Genomic DNA, 21,582 nt, shown 5'->3' with positions numbered 1-21,582 from the left:
TTTAAGATATTTTCAAATATTTTTATTTTTTGTGGAGAGTTATATTTTGTAATATGAAGAATACTTCAAAATTTTTGCATTGTATGTGGTGTTTCAAAGAATAAGTCGTGAAAACTATTAAGAACTCGTTTTAGGAATGAATTTTTAAAAATTGTTTTTGAAAACATTCCTCGAGAAGCGGACATTTGAAAATGAAAGTGTTCTAAACTTAAATGATAAGCTTGATAATTTATTTTTTTAAATTTAAAAAAAAAAGTTTTAAGTTTGACGATTTTTTTTTTAATAAAATATAAAAATGAGTCAAAATAAATATTAATAGAAAATCATGGTTCTTTTTCTCTCTCTTGTTTTTTTCTTAATTTTTTTTAAAAATTTTTTACATCTCAATTAATTGATAATTATAAAATTTAAATTAATTTGTATTAAAATTTTAAAATCCTTTACTACCCTAAGGACGGAGCTGTTCCCAGGTCAAACCTACGGACAGTCCAGGTCAGCACGCGGCGAAGACAACGACCTACTACAGCCGGTCAACCCGCAGTCCACCGGCTTTGCCAGTGACTCTTATTTATCTTCATTTTTTTTTTTTTCCGTATTCTTCTTCCCATTTGATTCAGCTCTTTTTCTAGTGGTTGCTCATGTCTGAAGTCTGAACAGCCTTGTTAGGGTTTTTAAGGTAAGAAAAAGCCCAAGCTCTTTTGTTGAATTTCTCCGTTTTTTTAAATCTATGTTCTTTGATCTACTTGTGGTTTTTAATTTGGTAATTTATGGTTGAGTTTTTTGAACTTTTTATGAATGTTTGTGGTTTTGTTATGATCTGGTTGAATTTCTGTTGATTTAATTTTAGTCATGTGTTTATGTTACGGAATTTATGATTATGCTTCGTTTCGTTTTGTTTTTATTTTTTAGTTCTTATTTTCATTTTCAATTTTTTGATTTTGTGCTTTCCTGATCCAATTTGAACTTTGTGTTTCTGGCATGAAATTGAAAAGAAAAACCGGGTTTTTTTGTCTTTGTCTTTCTGTTTGATTGGAAAGCATGCTGGGAAGGTTTTGCTTCAGAAGAATATAAGCTTTTGTTTGTGTTTGGTTTCAAAGAAACATGAAGAAACGAAAAGGAAAAGAATTTTATGGTTTTTCGGATGTTTAGTTGTGGAAAGAATGGGCTTTTTTTGGGGCTGGAACTATGGAAAATGTCATATTTGAGGGTTTTTATTTTTGTTTTTATCTCTGTTTCTCAGCTACCAAACAAGGTATTGGGTATGACAGATTTTTCTTCTTTTCCTCCTGTACAGCTGAGAGGACATAAATTTGTCCAAAGTTGATGATAGAACTTTGTTTATGGGTTGATTGTTGAAAAATATTTTTCTTTAGCAAGATTTCAGGGAAGTGTTTTCTGGAAAACAAGACCTCAACCTTTCCTTTTGGAACATATTCCTCAACATAAATGCTTCTTCTAGCCATGGTTTGTATTGGATGAATTGTTTAACTGTTATTGGCAAGTCTCAGTATGCTACTTTTAGATAATTTTTCCATGGGTTTTCTTTTTCATGAAATAATATTACCATTTATGAGGTTTGGTTAGTGCTTCGGTTACCCATTAAATCTGTTAAGACTGTTTTATGGGAATAGTATCTTTTGTTAGTTGAATGTTTAATCAGAGCAATGATGTTTCTGTTTCCAAATTTGCTTTAGGGTTGGCTTAAAATGTGAAAACTTGTATTAATTTTTCTGTACTAGTGCTTGTGGCTCGTGCTGTGTGCATGAGATTATAACATACTAAAGATCAGCGGATAAAGATTATCAAGGTTATTCTGTTGTGATTACAGAATAGGTGAGATTCTCCAATGGGGACATCATCTGGGTCTAACATCCACAATCAACCTCAATCAACAATGTTGCCTCCCCGTCAGCAGCCAAGGACTGGAGGGTTGCAAACATCATTGTCGTTAGTTTCTTCCGATGGCCGTGCATCTCCTGATCCACAGGAACCCAGATCAAACTCTGATCAGGTGCGTGACTCCCCTTCGGAGAGTGCCAGTTCACGAGAAACGTGGCCCACTGCGGAGGCTGTAATGGGCAAGAAGCTGGCAAATGGGAAAACGGATAATGACATTCCTGAACAGTCAGTCATTCGCCGGTATTCTAACCTGGAGAAGCTAACTCTCCGCGACATAGCAAGAGAAAGAGTTGAAATGATTGCAGAAAGAATGCTTCTTCTGCCTGATGAGCTTCTAGAGGAGCTAAAAAGCAGACTCCGTATTATTCTTGAAGGAAATGGTGGTTCTCAACATAGGGAGGAATTTTTGATTTTGCAGAAGCTTGTTCAGAGTAGGTCTGATTTGACTGCTAAGACCTTGATTAGAGCTCACAGGGTGCAGCTGGAAATTCTGGTTGCAATAAATACTGGTATTCAGGGATTCCTGCATCCAAATATTAGTCTGTCTCAAACTTCACTAATTGAAGTTTTCGTGTATAAGAGGTGTAGAAATATAGCATGCCAAAACCAGCTTCCTGCAGAGGATTGTACCTGTGAAGTATGCACCACTCGGAATGGCTTCTGCAACCTTTGCATGTGTGTTATCTGTAACAAGTTTGATTTTGAAGTGAATACCTGCCGTTGGATTGGTTGTGATCTGTGTTCTCATTGGACTCACACAGATTGTGCTATTCGTGATGTACTAATTTGCATGGGCCCTTCTGTTAAGAGTGGAGCAGGTGCTGGTGAGATGCTCTTCAGGTGCCGTGCTTGCAATAGAACATCAGAGCTGTTAGGCTGGGTTAAAGATGTGTTCCAACATTGTGCACCTGCATGGGACCGTGAGGCTCTGATGAGAGAACTTGATTTTGTTAGTAGAATTTTCCGTGGAAGTGAGGATACCAGAGGAAGGAAACTTTTTTGGAAGTGCGAGGAACTCATTGAAAAAATGAAAGGTGGAGTTCCTGAGTCAGCAGCTTGTAGAGTGATATTGATGCTTTTTCAAGGTACATATTATGCCAAACATTTTGATAATCTTAGTTATTGCATAATATCGTGTGGAGAAATTTGTTATTTAGAAAAGAAATCTTTGTCTATTTCCTTTTCTTTTTTTTTTTACTTTTTTTTTCTAATATTTAATGGTAGCCAGTTTACATATCACTGCAAGGTTGCCATGACTGCATACTTCTTCACTTACTGAATGGCATTATTTCTCTATACCAGGCCATGAAATATGCTGCCAGACATCGGATTTTTTCATATTAGTTGGGCTTTGTGTTATTATTCACTAGTCCTAATGGTTGGAAAAAAATCCTTGTGTCCCATGTTGTATTGCATGTTGAATATAGAATAATTTCCATGCATATCAAAAACATAATTTTGGTATGACATGAGTGTCTTATAACTTGCTATAAAAAATTGATATCATAGTAATGTACATTAATATGATGTTAATGTTATAAATACTCCGCTACTTATCAAAAAAAAAAAATGTTATGAATGCTCCGCTGGGAATGATTGCATAGCTAATGTGTATGTTCAAACCCAATATGTACAATAATGTGTTCGGCAAGTTTTTTGCACAGATGAATATGTTTTCTATATGTTGTAACCAGCATCTTTCTATTAACATTAGGAGAGTGTGCTACACTTCCTTAAGTCATGATGTGTCCAAGTGGGAGGCTACCAATTGAACTTGTTAGGTTTTTTAGGATAGGAGAGTCAGCTGTTCTCTTGTAACTTCCTTCTTATGCATATACCATCTTCATGTAGAGCTTGAAGTGGACTCACCAAAGAACACAGAAGCTGGGGAAGGTGGACGACTGATAGCTCCTCAGGAGGCATGCAATCGAATTGCTGAGGTGGTGCAGGAGGCAGTAAGAAAAATGGAAATGGTGGCCGATGAGAAGTTGAGGATGTTCAAGAAAGCCCGTTTGGCTCTTGAGGCTTGTGACCGTGAGCTTGAGGACAAGGCAAGGGAAGTCAATGAATTGAAGTTGGAGAGGCAACGGAAGAAGCAACAGATAGATGAGTTGGAGAGCATTGTGAGACTTAAGCAGGCTGAGGCTGATATGTTTCAGCTTAAGGCTAATGAGGCAAGGCGGGAGGCTGAGCGGCTGCAGAGGATTGCTCTTGCCAAGTCAGAGAAATCAGAGGAGGAGTATGCTAGCAGATACCTGAAACTCCGGTTGAGCGAGGCTGAAGCTGAGAAGCAGTATCTGTTTGAGAAGATCAAGCTTCAGGAGAGTTCACGTTCATCACAGAGTAATGGTGCAGGTGACTCTTCACAAATGCTGATGCTCTCAAAAATCCAGGACCTGCTGAAAAATGTTTACCATGTCCCTCCGAAGTCAGAATGCCAGCCAAGTGAACACCATCCTATCAGGTCAAATCCCTGATGGAATCCTATTGGGTCAATCCCTGATGGAATGCTTCCTGGTATGCTATGTGTTAATTCAACTTGATAATAAGAAATGCAGACTTTGTTGTTTGGATAGATTGACTATGTTGTTGGAAATTGTGAACTTAAATGCTATGTTCTGATTTCTAAATTATATTTGATTTGACATTTTCACCTGGCATCCGTACTGGTCAAAAAGTAAGTAGCTGGATATCATTAGGAGTATTATAAACTGATGTTTGTTCGTTGCATATGCGTTAATGTGTTATCCATTTGTTCCCATGCATCTGTAGACATGATCTCTTTTCTTGTCGGGCTGTGTTTGCTACTAGAAACATGGATAACCCTTTATGCGTATACATTCTTATTGCATGCCCATTATGTTATGCCCAGTAGTCATGGTGTCAAACTGGGCCAACATATTTGCCCTGAATTCTCTGAATGACAGCCAAGAAATTATTTGCTGTTGACGGGGAAGCTTCTTTCCCTATGTTTTCAGGTATATGCGGTGGTCATGGTAGTGATTTTATACATATTTCTTATGCATTTGTTGTGCCTTCCCTCATTCTTGTCTAACTGAGGGTTTTTTTGGAGGCAACATAACCATCACTTTCTTAATAAATTCATTTTCGGCTGAAGCTAAGACAGCGCCTAGCTTGCTACAGAGCATGGAAATTACTTTGTTGATGCCAAATGATGAAAAACTATAAGAAAATTGCACTTGCTGTTGAACATTTGCATTCTCAGCCATTCAATCCCAATCTGTGGAACAGTTAACCCTGATGCAATGTCCCTCTAAATTTCTAAATTTTTTTAGCCTCTGAAATAGGATATTAATGTTTTTGAATACTGCAATAATTGTAATTCGAAGTGTTGGCTTAAGCTCCTTTTTAAGTATGCATGATGCCATGTTGATGGATGAAGACGGTTTTGCTTGGCTATTGACAACTTTCCTCTCTGCATTATGTCCAGCAATCTTTACTTTTAGATGGCATATTCTCTAACGAATATAACCAAGCAAATCCGCTTCGTCTTCATCCATCAACTGGATTCCACTTGCACCTTTTTAGGAGCTCATGCAAACATTTGGAACGACAACTCTTGAACATCTCCCTTGCCAGTTGCAATCCTATTTAGGAGGATAGATGAAATTGGAGATGAAGTGGGAATTGTAACACATTGTTGAGAATCCTGAATGTGGTATGAAGTGAGTGCAGTTTCTTATAATTCCTTGTATCAACAAGATCATTTGTCTGCTTCATTGCTAACAAGTTGGCCGCGGTGTTTACAACTCACAAACCCATTTGGAAGTAGCTGAGTTTTTTCCTAAACTGCATGCTGATGCTCTGTATATGGAAATATTTTCGGAATTAAAAGCATGTTCTTTCTGTTCTTCTGCAATCAGAGGCAAATATAGAATGTTTGGTTGGAGAAGTTTGTGTATTAGGAAATGGAGCATTTCTGGAAATATGTCATCAGATATGATTAGAATTGTTTGATCACATTCTTCTTTGATGTATTCCTAAAAGGATGGGATTGAAGATGCTGGGAAACTGATTCTTTTGTCGAAACATTTTGGATTCAAGTGCATGAATGGTCGCATTATTGTTAAAATTTCGTCGGTTAGTCCATGGACTCGGTCTAACATGATCGATCATGTATATATCTTGATTACCCCATTAGACAATCCTTCTGTGATTTTTTTTCTAGATAATCCAGTAGTGAGTGAGCATTAGAATTCAAATTGGCCATTGTCTTTGCCCTTTATTTTATTCACATTTGACTGCAATCTTAGCATATTGCCATAGCCTAGATGTTTTTTAGGGTTCATAATCTCCAGTCGGCACCTCACTGTCACCACCATGACCACCAGCACCACCCCAGAATCCGGACTTCAGCTGGGAGTTCTTACCCTTTCCCTCTGAGCCCATGGCTTTGAACAACTGGGCAGTGCCCATATGTTTAGGACAAAAGGCAAGCATGCCCTTGAGACTAGGGCTGAAGGTGGTACCCTAAATGAAATGGTCTTTGCATGTGGGCACAGGTGACATGCATATATATATATATATATATATGAATGATAGGGACAAGACCCACCATCTACATAACACAGACCTCTCATCTGCATCACATCATGTGCCCTAACTACTTGTTCCAAGGGTCTTGTCACCATCCCCAAGAAGGCAATCAAAGATGGTGTTGGAAGAGGGATGTTAGGTGAGGCTACTACTTGTAGGGTGTAACCCCATCTCTGCATCTGTGATCATCTTTAATTGTAGTCAAAACCAAACACCAGAACAAGTAATGATTTTGAAATTTTTATTAATTCGATACTTTTAACAATATAGTTGAATAAAATTAAGTTACCAAAGAAATAAGACTAAATATAAAGTAATGATTAAGAGACTTTTTTTGACGACACTGTGACTTTCGGATAAGCTCTTCCTCTCAATTCATATTCATATTCATACCCTAGAAATGATTAAGACATTGGGCTCTTGCAAGTTTGTAAATAAAGGTCTGAATGCCGAGGTCTAATCCAACCGGCCAAACGTGAACAATGTTTGGATTTGATTAGTTCAACATAATACAAGTCATTATCGACCCATAATAAGTCGACAAAAATCACATCACTAAACTTACAAGCACAAAATACAAAGATGGATTAAGCCCAATAGGTTCTCCTACAAATTATAAGCTTAAGAAAATGGATTAGGAATGTGAGAGGTACATGGGCCCTACTCATAGTCATAATTGATTTAGAAAATTCTAAGTGGGTTGATTCACATGTGATAACCATCTTCTAAAAAATAATTAAAATAATAATAATAATAATAATTGAAGATGGAATAAAAGCCTAGATATGGCCTTGGGAGAACTCTCCAAAGTGGTGGCTATTACATTCTATTATTACTTTGATGTAAAAGTGGATGCTGTGGGTAGGGTTTTTAATTACATCTTTCCTATTAAAGCTTTACAAAATTTTCAAAATATGTATAAATTAATTATGGAGGAATATAAATTATTAATCAATATATTATCTGCAACACCCCCAAGAATCTTTCTCTCCTTCTCACTCTCTTTTCTTTTGAGTCACGTGGATGCTTCTATTCTAAAAATTAAAAAAATTAAATTGAATTAAAAATTTTGGATGTGCTTTGAAAGGATTATGTTTTTTTAATCTCACGAGATATTATAAAGCAGAATAGTACAAATTCTGTTGAAAGGTGAGTCATAACAGTTTTCGAAATCAAGTTTATAACATTTTAAAAAAAAAATTAACTATCAAATAAACGATTTTATATTACAAATACGAAAAAAGATAAATTTAATTGTGAAGAATAAATAAAAAAAATTATTTTTATATTTGAGTTGTCAAATAAAATTTTATTTTAATAATTATTTCTAAAAATATTATATATAGAATTAGTGATTTTCTAATTCTCACATGTTTTAAATGTGTTAATCGTCAGAATGAAATTACTCGCCCAAGTCTGTTTTGGGTTGGAATATTTATTTCATGATGTGAAGTGTGAACATTGAATATGGTTTGAAATGGACAAATTTTAAAATAAAAAAATATTAAATATGATTTTAAAGTACAATTATTTATAAATTAAAAAAGAAAATAGTTAATTGAATGATAGATATGACTTTAAATTCTATTAAATCTATAATAAAAAATTTTAAAATTTATGCCCATTTGAAAATTGAAAATCATAAATAAAATTTGCAAATATTATTAAAAAAATAATAATAACAATAATAATACTTGTGGTGGGACCAAATCAAAATCAATCACAAAGTCCTCTCCTCTGAGCTGTTCCATAAAAATTTAATACATCTGTCCATTTCAGTAATTTCATCATTCCACAAAGGGTACCGAACATTTTCACTCTCTCGCCTACAAAATCAACCGCCTTTTGTTGAGTCTGAAGGGCATTTAGGTAATCCTACATAAAAAAAAATACTGATGTTCAAAAAACTTTGTCGCAGAGTGGAAGGAGAAGGGTCCCACATCGATTCCGTAAGGGGTTGTAACCGAACCGAAGGTTGGCCAGTGGGACCCACGTGACGATGACGACGTGTCGTCACCTGGTGGTTTCGCGGTTTTTATAATCGCGGCAAAGTAAGAAAAGATGGGAAACGTGATTTGTCAGAGCGAGCTGTCATGGGCCCCACACTCACCACTCCCGATGTTTTCACATGGTAAAAATCGGAGTGCCGATTTTGGACTTTTCTTTTCTTCTCTGGGGTTTGTTTGTTTGGTTCTGGAGAAAATGGGAGGAAACAGTGGGAAAATCGGATAGCACAAAGTTACCTAAAAGATTTTTCCCTTTTGTCGTGTTGTATTATAAAAAATATACATATCTCTATTGTTTGATGAAATAGGGCATGTTTGGTAATCATTATTGAATCTTAATAAAAATGAATTTTGATTAGGAATAAAACTTGGCTAGATTAACCCACACAACCCAATTCTCAAAAGAATTTAAATAATATTTTTTATTATTCACTCTTACCTGGTTAACATTTTTCTACTTAAATTCAATTTATATTCAACATCTCAAATATAACCCAAATCCTTTAATATTTTTATTATTCTATATAATAATTTTTATTTTATTTATTTTCCTTTTAAATTTTGATGAAAAATATTAAATTATAATTATATCATTTTTTATAAATTTTATAAATTTATTTATATTTTCTATTATTATTTTGAAATTTTGTTTATGATTAACTTAAACTTAGGAAAATAAAGTTTGATTAGATTTGACTTAGATATTCTGATCTAAAGTCAAATTAAATTAAATTTGATTTTTTTCTAATTTGAGTTGAGTTCGATTAACTTCCAATCCAATCGAACATATCCAAAGTTATAACCTTAACTCCAATATTTATACATTTATGTCCGACAACCAAGATTTTATTATACACTCAAACCATAAAGATCAAAAGTTTAGTTAGATAAACGATTGGTATCTTAGATTTTTCCTTTCCTTTTTATCATTTTGTTTTTTTTTGTTTTCTCAGCAGCCAAACAAACCCAAATACGACATGGAATAAAATATAAAAGAACGTCCACCCTTGATTATTAAAGATGAGGAGAATGTGGGGTTGGAAGCATCACCATAGCTATGAGTGAAGCTGAGGATATCAATGTCAATATCGGATTCCAAAGTCTTTTTGTACTCACTTTGAAATTTGGATCCACCCATTTCTTTTGGACTGCCCCAAACTTTATTTTATCTATGACCTTAACATTCTACCCCCAAGGTCATTTTTTTTAATATTATATGGTATAAATTTCAAGCACTTTTTGCATGTGGACTGTTCCCACAAATTTCATTTTTATACACGCCCATTTTAGCCTTTAGGGCACACTCCCAATTGGAAAATACTTCTCCCCATTTCTTGCTTTTCTTTCCTTTTCACGTTGCCAATTATAATATTACATGATGCTTGAGGATGGTGTGTAGGGTTTAGGGTTTATCGTAAATTTTGGTTAAAGAGGTTTCATGAATTTGATCGGGTCCGAGGGATTTAAATATTACGACTTTTTATTAAAATAATTTAGAGGGTTGGATGAACAAATTCGGTAGATATCTTTGTAATGTAAACTTGAATTCTAAGTTAGATTGAAGTATATTACTTAAAATAATTCAAACATCGATAATGTTTTATATTCCTCGTAAAAGTTTGCATTGCTTATAATGTTCTTTAATTATGTACACGCTACGTAACTATTTAATATAATTTTTGTATTAAATTATTGTTGGGACATAATGGATGTCAATTTTTTTTCGAAGGTATATTAGATTCTTATTTGTTGTACTTTCGCTTTAAAAACATTAAATAATTAATATAAAAAAAACTCGAAGATAACATTGTTATTTCTAGAAAATTCACATTAAAAAAAAATACTTATTTTAAATGTTAGTGATTTACTTACTTTTTTTAACTCATGATATTTGGTCGGTTATTAAAGTCATCGATGTTGACTCACAACTAAGAACCAGTTCTAACCTCTAACCCTAATTTCATCATGTTTTAATTATGAAATTTCCTTTATTTTTTCCATATGGTGCAAAATGAAGGAATTAGAAGGGGTAATACTATGATGTGTACATATTGATTACAACAAATCTTCCTTGGGGGAAAGAATTAAGAATACACATGGTGGTGGGTCTAAAGGCCACCTTGATCTAGTAATAATTGAACCTAAATGTTTGTTGCCCAATATGGCCCATACAATGAGGCACTTGTTACATGTACTTGGTAGTTCTTCCTATTGCTAGAAACGAAAAGAGAAGATGACACAAGAAAGAAAGGATAAAGCTTCCAATGGCCATGATATTAAAGTGACTTACAAAGAGGCATGGGGCCCCAAAGGCCCATCAAATGAATGGAGAGGATTAGGGTTCTCTTTTTCTTTGTTTTATTTTTTTGGGTTTGAGGGTAAAAACCCTTTGGTGATCAAACACCAACCATTATGGTCTTTGTGTTAGAAGTCTTTAGTGGTTGATAGAAGTTGGGCATGTGTGATGGAACCCACAATTTTTTTTTCTCAATGTTTTGACATAAATGGCACATCAAAATGAACCCCTTTTTGTTTGGCTTCTCTAACTTTTAGTTTCATCATGCAAACCCAACCCATAGCTTTAGCCCTCATTTACAAATCAAAAAATTATTTCATGTGGGTCCACCATTGTAGGGTTGGATTAACCAATCTTGTTGGCTTCTGAGTTCAATCAAGCATCCATCTCCACCATTCATTTAGAAGCTTTTATACAATTTTTATGGATATTTAATTTAATTTAATTTAATTTAATTCAAAATTTCTTAATAATCATTGGATTACAGTTAAGGACTTGTACAATGTTTTACAACATGGGTTGAACCAAAATTTTACAGCATTCAACATTAGGGGGATGCCCTAAGAAATATAATATTTTCCAAAGTGATGGTCAAACTAATCATGGTTTTGGATTTAATTGAGATTAATTTAATGGTGGCTTTACTGAGTCACATTGTCCCTGTGCCCTTGTCATATATATTCTCCAATATTATATAGTGGTGGGTAAGGTATGTAGCCGACATACGTGGGTCATGGATGCCCACATCATCAATTATATCTTCCAAGTATAAAGTGTACGTTAAGAATCCCAAACCCCTGGCGCGCGTTAGCACCACCTTTCCTTGGAGAGACTAGAGAGCCAGCCGATTTATTGGCGACTTTTGGGGCCAAAGGGGGAGGGGGGGATTAAATTCATAGATGCCTGCCTGCTTGCCTCTCTCTCTCTCTCTAACTGTGTCAGACTCTTTCTCTCTCTAGAGACTCTCTCTATCTAAATCCGTATATCTGAACAGCAGCAGAAAACAAATACCCCATCTTTAAACGCTGAATGGTGCTGTCTCTTTCAAGTCTTGCAAAAGCAAAAGAGACGAAGAAGAACAAAAGAGAAGTAAATTTGAATAAAAAAAAGAGGATGGGGCATAAAAAAAAAAAAAAATTAAATTAAAAAATGTATGGTATTTTTGATAGATGGGGGTGATTTTGATCTTGGGTTTGTTTTGCTTTTTTGCCTTAACCTTCCCCACTAGATGATGAGATAATGATGTGCCCAACCTCAATAACAAATGCACAGCACCAAACTGAGGAGAGAGAGTGAGAGGGGGGGTTAAAGAGGGAAAAAGGAGGCACCTTTATTTTTATTTTTATTTTTATTTTTTTATCCCACTCTGATTATTGATTCCAGTTGGGTATGCAGAGAAACCAACTGGGTTTCATCCAAATTTTCTTCATAATGAGTTTTGCTTTTGTTTTTTCACATAAAGTTTCAAACTTGATGCTTCTTTCTTCTGTACAGAGCTGGGGGAGATGGAAATAACCAGTTACGGGAAAAACCATTTTTTTGCTTATCCCATTAATGATTCCATTGCAGTTAGGCGAAATAACAACTGGGTTCGGTTCAGCTTCTCTTTTGGCATGATTCTTCTCTCCTTTGTATTCTTCAAAAGTGGTGTGGTTTTGATGGGGTTTAAAAGCTTGGCAGAGTGAGGGGGAAAGAAACTAAGTATTAAACCGTAAAGTAGAGGACAGAGAGGAGATCAAAGAGGTTGGACCACTATATATTCTTGATATGGTAAGTAATTCAAGCTGGGTCTGGTGAAAAAATCAGCTGGGTTTCTTGCATTTTCACTTTTTAGTTGAATTTTCCTGGTGGGTTCTTTTGACGCTCGGATTTTAATGACTTTTGGGTGCTGGATTTGGTGATGAATCAACTGCGTTTCCTGCAATCTACTTGAATCTTCTTACTGGGGCTCTCTTAAAGCCTTGGTTTTGATGAGTTTTTCGGCTGTGTCTGGGGTTTTTCTTAAGCTCTCAAGACTCATTTTGAAGATATGCAGGTGGGTTTTGCTTAAGATGTCCTTGAATTGCAAGCTTTCTGGCTTTAGTGGCAGATTGCCGGCCAATTTGAAGCTGAAGAAGTCAAAGGAGCCTTTGCATGGGTCTAATTGTGTCAGGAAATGGAGGAGAAAGTTTCTGTTATTGTGGCTTTTAGGAGTTATTATTGGCCTCATTTGTTTTCTCTCAGTTTTGAATGCTGGGGCTTTGAGTAGGAAGGAGAAGACTCCAGACTTGTGTGAAGAAAAAGCTCGAATCTTGCTAGAGCATTTCAATGTCAGCAAGAACCAGCTTCATTCTTTGGCTTCTTTATTCGCTGAATCAGATCAGGTTCCATGCTTATCTCTCTTAAACTTGTATGTTTAATGCCTTTGGACTCTTCCTATTTGTGGTTTTAACTCTTTGGCTTCTAGCTTGAAGTAGTTGCTGTTGATATTAACTGTTTATGCTGAGAAAATTCTTCTTTTGGTTTGAGAAGTTGACTGAACTTGGATACTAGTACAGAGTAGGATATGGTGGCCATGTTTTGAAACTTTCCTTTTTGTAGGATTTGGTGACTCTGCTGTTTACAAATGCTTCTTGGTTTTATTTACAATTCGAATTTGATTGTTTGAAAGCTGGTTAGAAATGAATACGAGGAAGAAATGAAGTGAAGCTGAAAATGGGAGTATGATAAAGTACTGCTCTAATGCATATTCATTCTAGCGATTGAGGTTGAATTAGGTATAATTAGGCAGCCTTCAACCCTGTTCAGCTGTGCCTAAAGTAATACCAAATGCTTGAACGAATAATCTGCAATTGGAGTGGTGATGTCAAGTATTCTTTTCTCATGGTTTCTTCTAAGTTCCTTCTCCAGAATATGCTTTGTTGTTTTGGAAGTACTGGAAATAATATAGTTTTCTTTCAATAGTGTGATGAACAATGAAGAAGCTTATATCCTAAAGAATACAAAAAAGAAAAAACCAGAGAAAAACAAGTAACTAAGATGCTGTTTAGGAACTTTGATATTAAAAGCTGTCTTGTTCCATGTTCTAGAAAAGGGACAGTGGGATATTGACCATAAAGCAAATGTTGAATTTTTCAAGTATTGGCAAAAGAAGTATAAAGATGGCAAGGTCATCCTGGGAAAGGAGGATCAGGGGACCTCATGAGAGATGTATGTTATGAATTTCCAATTTAGTGATTATAAAATAATGTTTTAGTTCTTGCCACCATAATCAATCAAACACAATCTGCTTAAGAATTTGGTTTATCTTTGCCATTATTATTGTTCATCGATTTGTTAGATTTGGGTGATTTGAACATTGCTGCTACAATTATGAGGTTCAAACATCATATATGAACTAAGACCAATTAAAGTCACTAGAAGAACAAAATTGTTTGGATTGTTTATGCTTATATGCATATTAAATCTCTCTGGCTCGTGTATTGCAGATAGCTTCCTTGGAATGTACCAAAGAAGCAGGATTTGAAATGCCACCAGGCAATGCTATTGCCTGTGCACTTAAGGTACCATGTTCACAGAATCAAGAGTTTGAGAAGCAGCATGATCTGGCTGCAGAAAGTTTAGAACCTAATGACCAATGCCCAGTTCGAGATGAGAACATCCCTGGAAAGCTTGACCTATCTTCGCTAGGGGACCAATCTGCATCATTTAGTTCGCAGTCTACGTCTTCATCAGTTTCGCTTGATGGTCAGAGTGGTGAAAAGGTAGATTCATTCATTGGTACCAGTATGACATGACTTTTTTGCTTTCTTTTCTCTGAATTGAGTTCATCATGTGTGGAAATTTCAGAAGTTCCTGTAATTAACCATGTCATAAAACATGCCCTATGGGATGCCTATGGAGGGAACGTGTAGGATATAGCCACATAGAACATAAACATTCAAAGCTATCTAATGGTGATGCAAGAGGACAGCATTTGTATTTTGTATACATTGTGTGGGAATGCCATAAGATTATTTACATAGTAAATGCTTCCCCCGAGACAGAATGGAGTTTCTATGTTATAGGTTGTTCCTCTGGAAGTTCTCAATACACACAAGGTTAGACAAATCAGATAGAATTGATTTCATGAATCTGAAATGTTTACATTCCAAAAAATTATCATGCTGAATGTGAAGCAATGATGAGTGGATAAAGAGGTCAGATAAGAATAATCTGATCAAATTAATGTTTAGTTTTTGGTTAATTGAGTTGTGAAGAATACAGTCAGGAAGTAGGATGTGTTAAGCACAAAAAAATATGCATGTGCATTCAATGTGAACTGAAGAATTCATGCCCTTTCAAACTGCCTATATGAATAATAAACTTATCCTTATTCTAAATTCTTTGGTGAGAGCACTACTAGTTTTTACTGTATTCTGTTTTCATGTTTCTTTTTTTATTATTTCATTCAGGGAGCTAGCTAAAAATTTTAAAAATGTTGGAGCTTATTCCCATGATTTGGGATACAAAATGATTATTTGTTTATTTTGTATTTGATTGGAATATCCTGCAGATTAGGGCTCTGGCGAACTGTACAAAAGAGCACTGTGAGAATTTTTCTCTCTGTTTGGTAAAAGTAGGTTGGTGGGTCCTTGTTGGAATGGTTGTGAGCTGCAAGTTGTCTGGTTCTCATGTGAAACTGTGGGGGAATCGGAAGCAGAAACTGGTTGAGCAGCAGAAACTGGTTGAGCAGCAGTCACAGGTTCAGCAGCAGCGGCAGTTGCGGCCGAAGCAGCAACAGCCGGCCCAGAGTTCATCTAAAGTTGCTGGGAAGTGGAGGAAGAAGCTCCTAATAATATTTGTCTTACTTGGGGTGATTATATCTATTTGGTTATTTTGGCACTTGAATAAGGATATTAACCTGAGAAGAAGGGAAACACTTACCAATATGTGCGATGAACGAGCCCGGATGTTGCAGGATCAGTTCAATGTGAGCATGAATCATGTGCATGCATTGGCTATTCTTGTTTCAACCTTTCACCATGGAAAACACCCTTCTGCTATTGATCAGGTAGTGTTCCCATCCAGCTGATTCGGTTCTCACTCGCTCTATCTCTATCCTTTCACTATACTAGAAGGAGAATCCTAATACTATTCAACAAATTGATTGATTAAGGATTCAGACAGAAAAGGAAAAACTTGTACGGTAGCATTTTGCTGTCATAATTATTTTGATCTTGATGAATCTCTATTCTTTTTCGCAGAAAACATTTGGAGAATATACCGAGAGAACGGCTTTTGAGAGGCCACTTACTAGTGGTGTTGCTTATGCTTTGAAAGTTCTTCACTCAGAAAGAGAACAATTTGAAAAGGAACATGGATGGACAATAAAGAAAATGGAAACTGAGGACCAGACTCTAGTCCAAGATTGTATTCTGGAAAATTTAGATCCATCACCCATTCAAGATGAATATGCACCCGTCATATTTTCTCAAGAAACAGTTTCTCATATAGTATCTATTGACATGATGTCTGGAAAGGTGCAGCTTTTTTTTTTTCGTTAATCTTAGGGTGCTTTTGTTCCTTTTCATTGAGCATTCTTTTGTGAATCCCATGATTGAACTTCCCTGATGAACAATTTCTTCTTCAATACACTTCTCTGCACCCTACTAAATAAGAAACACCTTGGTGCTTCAGTGTAAAATTTATTAGTTCAACGAGAAATGGCTCCCTGGTCAACTGATAGAGCTGATGAAGTGATTGCACTATTGGGAAGAGCTTATATTCAATATCAAAACTTCCTGTTAATATTTTTAATGTTATACAGGAAGACCGTGAGAACATCTTGCGAGCTAGGGCATCTGGAAAGGGAGTATTGACATCTCCTTTTAAGCTACTGAAATCCAATCACTTGGGTGTTGTACTCACATTTGCTGTCTATAACGCTGACCTACCTCCAGATGCTACACCAGAGCAACGTATTGAAGCTACTGTAGGGTGAGTTCTTTGTACATAACCTGAGACTAAACTGTTTATATTTTCAAGACCAAACCACTGAACCTTATGTTAAAAAAAAAGGTATCTAGGTGCGTCTTATGATGTCCCATCACTAGTGAAGAAGCTTCTACACCAACTTGCCAGCAAGCAGACGATAGTTGTGAATGTTTATGATACAACTAATGCATCTGCACCCATCAATATGTATGGTACTAATGTTACAGATACGGGCCTATTGCGCATTAGCAACCTTGATTTTGGGGATCCAGCTCGGAAGCATGAGATGCACTGCAGGTGAGCCTTTGCTGCTTATTTAAGTACATGTTTGTAAAGACAAGGGATTACTGCATCTTCATGGTTAAAGTTTTTTTCCCCTTTGCCACAGGTTCAAGCAGAAGCCTCCTCCACCTTGGACAGCAATAACGGCATCAGTTGGGGTCTTAGTTATTACTTTGCTTGTGGGCCATATTTTTCATGCTGCCATAAACCGAATCGCAAAAGTGGAGGGTGATTATCGTCAGATGATGGAACTCAAAGTTCGTGCTGAAGCTGCAGATGTGGCAAAATCTCAGGTGCATTTTATTTTGGCCAAGTGGATGGATGGTTATAAATTTGTGACTGCAATATCTTTCCTCAGAACGAATAGTTTATCCTGAGGAATTTTTTTTTTGATAGGAATATCCTGAGGAATTTTCTTCTTCAGCTTTATTCTTTTCCCCAATAAAATTTCCACCTTGATCATATCACTAAAGCATTCTTCCTCTTTTGTAGTTTCTTGCAACTGTTTCCCACGAAATCAGGACTCCGATGAATGGTGTTTTAGGTAATGGAAAACTTCTTTTGATTTACATTTATTGTCATTGCATTTTTAAAAAGATTAATTGACTGTATACAACTTCCAATTCAAATTTCAGGTATGCTGAAAATGCTGATGGACTCGGGTCTTGATGCAAACCAACAGGATTATGCTGAGACTGCTCATGCTAGTGGGAAAGATCTAATATCACTGATAAATGAGGTTCTTGATCAGGCTAAGATAGAATCAGGAAGGCTCGAGCTTGAAGCTGTTCCTTTTGATTTGCGTGCTGCTCTTGATAATGTTTTATCACTCTTCTCAGGCAAATCTCATGAAAAGGGGATCGAGGTAAGAACCAATTTGTTGCCTTCTCACATGTTTAATCTATTTCTTTTTTGGGTTGGTTATTGCTTTTACTGTTACGTGATGCTACTTCTTACTTAAATTTGGTTCTGGATGTTCTTTTCGGTGAGAGCAGTTGGCTGTCTACATCTCTGATCAAGTGCCGGAATTTGTCATTGGAGACCCCGGGCGCTTCAGGCAGATAATTACCAATCTTGTTGGAAATTCAATAAAGGTGGGTTATATTTCTTATTTCTTGCATTTTTGGGGGGAATTCATTCATGGTTGGCAATGCATTCACTATGCCAATTGACTTCATCCAACATTTATGGCCAAATTCCATTTCCTGATTTTGTTTTCCACTAAAGCAGATGGAACTTATTTGATATCCCGAAATATCAAAATTTAGATTCTTCCATACCTAAGCATATTTTGGATTGCATCCAATCAAGGCAACTTGAAACTTGGATCCATGCAAGAATGAAAATGCCATACATGGTTTTAGTGTATTGATTTCTGAAATGCTCATATTGCAGTTCACACATGACAAAGGGCATATCTTTGTCTCGGTGCATCTGGAAGATGAAGTGGTGGGGCCACCTGGTCTCAGGGACGAAGTGCTGAGACAGAGCTTGAAGATAGTCCATGACAGCTCAAACAATTCCTATAATACATTGAGTGGGTTTCCTGTGGTCAACAGATGGAAAAGCTGGGAGAAGTTTAAAAAGTTAAGCTGCACAGATTCAATGGAGGAAACCAGCATAATTAAATTATTAGTGACTGTCGAGGATACGGGTGTGGGAATACCTTCAGAAGCTCAAAGTCGAATTTTCATGCCTTTTATGCAGGCTGACAGTTCCACTTCTCGAACGTATGGTGGGACTGGAATAGGATTAAGCATTAGCAAGCGTTTGGTGGATCTTATGGGTGGGGAAATTGGGTTTGAGAGTGAACCCGGCACTGGAAGTACCTTCTCATTTACTGTGGCTTTCACAAAAGGAGAAACTAGTTTACTAGATACAAAGCAGCAACCTCATGATCCAGCTGGTTCTGAGTTCCAAGGATTGAGAGCCTTGGTGGTTGATTGTAGAAGCATCCGAGCTGAGGTTACAAGATATCATCTTCAGAGATTGGGCATATCAGTCGATAAAACTTTCAGCCTAATATCTGCATGCTCTTATCTGTCCAATAATTCCGATCCAAGGTAGATTTCTATTTCACTTAGTATTTTTGTAACTAAGGATCATAGTGACTTGAATTTGAGAATTCGAAACGAAGCCATTAAAGAGTTGAGACTTCAATATACATTGATATCATTAAATGCATAAGAAAACCCACAGTACTACTTATTTGGAATAACATTAGCATCAGAATATGAAAGGAAATCATGGAAAATTTTCTTCCCCCATCAATGTAATTGAGTTATAATATATTATGGTATTGTAGTTTTTTTGTGCTTGATTTTTCTAATATATTATTGATCATGTGTCTGCAGTGCATCAACTAGTGTAGCTATGGTTCTGGTTGACAAAGAGGTTTGGGATAAGGAGGCTGGTCTTGTTTTCCATCATATGCTCAAAGAGCTCAGGCCAAATGGCACTGTGGAAGTCCAAGAAAAACGTCCAAAAATATTCCTTTTGGACACCTCTCTGAGCTCTGCTGAGCGTAATGAGCTCAAATCAGCTGGTTTTGTGGATAATGTACTAATGAAGCCTCTTCGGTTAAGCGTATTGATTTCTTGCTTCCAGGAAGTCTTTGGAATTGGCAAGAGAAAGCAAGCGAATAGAGGAAAACCATTAACTCTTGGGAATCTGTTAAGAGAAAAGCGAATCTTGGTGGTGGATGACAATGCTGTTAACCGAAGGGTGGCAGAATTTGCTCTCAAGAAGTATGGAGCAATTGTCACCTGCGTGGACAGTGGCAAGGCTGCTCTTTTGATGCTTAAGCCACCCCATAACTTTGATGCTTGCTTCATGGATCTCCAAATGCCAGAGATGGATGGGTAATGTGCAGAACTTTAATCTTCTTTTTCTTTTGTCTAAATTGTGAATGCAAAGGATATATCCCTTTGGCACAATAATGGACCTAGGCATTTGCCTTTTCTGCATGATCAGTAGCTAATAAATTTGGTTACCCTACACTGGCTTGTTGAGATGATTCTGGTTATGTAGACCAAAATTGTTGATCTTGTTTATACTTGTTAAAAAATGCCAGACTCATACAAAGGGGAGGGGAAAATAGTGATGGGTGGTGAATAAGTGAGTTGTTGAGCATCTTTTAGATAAGTCATAAGTGTACTGTTCAATTTAGAGTTTTGATTTTCTTAAATTTTTAATTTTTCAGGTTTAAAGCAACACAGGAAATCCGCCGAATGGAGAGCAAGGTTAATGAGAGAATTAAATCCGGAGAAGTATCAATAGAGATGTTTGCAAATGTGGCTTATTGGCACACACCAATTTTAGCAATGACTGCTGATGTTATTCAGGCAAATAATGAAGAGTGCATGAAGTGTGGAATGGATGGTTATGTGGCAAAGCCATTCGAAGAAGATCAGCTTTATTCAGCGGTGGCACATTTCTTTGAGTCTGGTTAATGGAGTGGGACTGACATGTTTGTGGGTTGTTCAGTAGTGGTCCAGCCAGTTGGTTGATCTGACTTTGTTTTCAGACTTGACTCCCCAAGCTAGATGGCTCTCCAACAAGCGACAAGCCTGGCTGCTGTGAGATGGTGTGATTTGCAGGTTCAACCACTGTTTCTGCCTTTCCTAATATGGTAACTTTCTTAACATTATTCTATTGTTTATTGACTTTTGATTTGCATGTAGGCTCAAATTCATCATGTTGACACCATGAATTTTTCTCTTGAAATCTCCCATTCTCATATAATGCTTCACCATCATCATCATCATCTCCTCTAACTTCTCCCTCACGTGGCCATTTGGGAATTGTTTATTTGTTTTCAGGGATGCTGGATCGAAGTGGCATGGATACAAGGAGGGAGAGCATTAACTGCTTGTGGCCAGTTTGTTCCCAGCCATTCCTTATCTTATGATCACCTGCTGTGGATAATAAGAGAAAAGGGGGCTATTTTTCTTGTATATAACCCCTTTCCTTTGATGCCCTATTATTTATTTTTGTGATATTTTGTGCATTCTTCCTTAATCAGGTTTGAGCCTGAAGTGATATAGTGGTGAGACACCCATATTTGAACTCTGATGAGATGAGTGAGTTCTCTTTCCGTCACCCGAGAGTTGCTGGAACTGGAAGAATGCATGCAGAAGATCCAAATTCTCAAGAGGGTGAAAGATTGAATCATTCATATTATCATGATTGTTTGGACATTATATCACCAAAGTTCAAATCTACCCGTTATGAGGGAGATTGGGCAAAGTACCAAAAAGAGGTGATGACTAGAAGCAATAGTGAAACACGAGGGAGGATATACAGAACATAGAAGACCATTTCCGGGTTGGCAATAGGTCATTATACTAGTTTGCATTCTTACAAGATTTTCTATTCATTCTGGGTTGTTCTACTGATGGTAGAGGGATATGAGGAATTGAATATCAGTATTGCTCATAATGTTGCATTTTGTGAATAAGGTGTTTTTTACCTGTTGAAACTGAGTGTCGTTTCACCCTGAACTGAATTGTAACAATTCTTTTTGGTATAATGTATAAATGATAGTTTGCTCGATTTAAGTTTCCGTTCCCCTGCACATATTTTCAT

General features: G+C 36.4%; 2 protein-coding genes across 3 annotated transcripts; both read left to right on the top strand.

Moving 5' to 3' along the window:
* Nucleotides 1-576: 576 nt before the first annotated feature.
* Nucleotides 577-4,559, top strand: LOC117926725 (OBERON-like protein). The gene is made up of 3 exons (XM_034845980.1): nt 577-676; nt 1,829-2,984; nt 3,751-4,559. The coding sequence occupies exons 2-3, from the start codon at nt 1,847-1,849 to the stop codon at nt 4,374-4,376; spliced, it is 1,764 nt and encodes a 587-aa protein (XP_034701871.1). The 5' UTR covers nt 577-676; nt 1,829-1,846; the 3' UTR covers nt 4,377-4,559.
* A 7,167-nt stretch (nt 4,560-11,726) lies between these two features.
* On the top strand, nt 11,727-21,549 carry LOC117926931 (histidine kinase 2). Of its 2 annotated transcripts, XM_034846260.1 has the most exons (15): nt 11,727-13,121; nt 14,226-14,501; nt 15,293-15,790; nt 15,984-16,259; nt 16,547-16,716; nt 16,798-17,010; nt 17,102-17,288; nt 17,488-17,539; nt 17,631-17,860; nt 17,991-18,089; nt 18,391-19,058; nt 19,350-19,856; nt 20,198-20,626; nt 20,817-20,875; nt 21,020-21,549. In XM_034846260.1, exons 1-13 carry the CDS (start codon nt 12,729-12,731, stop codon nt 20,445-20,447), a joined length of 3,819 nt encoding a protein of 1,272 aa, XP_034702151.1. In that variant the 5' UTR covers nt 11,727-12,728; the 3' UTR covers nt 20,448-20,626; nt 20,817-20,875; nt 21,020-21,549. The 2 variants fall into 2 exon arrangements, with proteins under 2 accessions (XP_034702151.1, XP_034702149.1); XM_034846258.1 differs by having other exon boundaries at nt 20,817-21,549.
* The last annotated feature ends 33 nt before the right edge of the window (nt 21,550-21,582 follow it).

The sequence above is a fragment of the Vitis riparia genome, chromosome 12, assembly GCF_004353265.1.
Source record: "Vitis riparia cultivar Riparia Gloire de Montpellier isolate 1030 chromosome 12, EGFV_Vit.rip_1.0, whole genome shotgun sequence".
In the NCBI taxonomy this organism is placed as follows: Eukaryota; Viridiplantae; Streptophyta; class Magnoliopsida; order Vitales; family Vitaceae; genus Vitis; species Vitis riparia.
Note: the sequence above shows the minus strand (reverse complement) of the source record. Positions and strands in the feature narration are given on the sequence as shown.

Excerpts from the sequence above, each read along its gene's own strand:
- LOC117926725 (XM_034845980.1), top strand. The coding sequence starts at position 1,847 with ATGGGGACATCATCTGGGTCTAACATCCACAATCAACCTCAATCAACA. Across the intron at positions 2,985-3,750 it reads GATATTGATGCTTTTTCAAG|AGCTTGAAGTGGACTCACCA; the intron begins GTACATATTATG and ends ATCTTCATGTAG.
- LOC117926931 (XM_034846260.1), top strand. The coding sequence starts at position 12,729 with ATGAGTTTTTCGGCTGTGTCTGGGGTTTTTCTTAAGCTCTCAAGACTC. Across the intron at positions 15,791-15,983 it reads ACCCTTCTGCTATTGATCAG|AAAACATTTGGAGAATATAC; the intron begins GTAGTGTTCCCA and ends TCTTTTTCGCAG. Across the intron at positions 17,540-17,630 it reads TCCGATGAATGGTGTTTTAG|GTATGCTGAAAATGCTGATG; the intron begins GTAATGGAAAAC and ends TTCAAATTTCAG.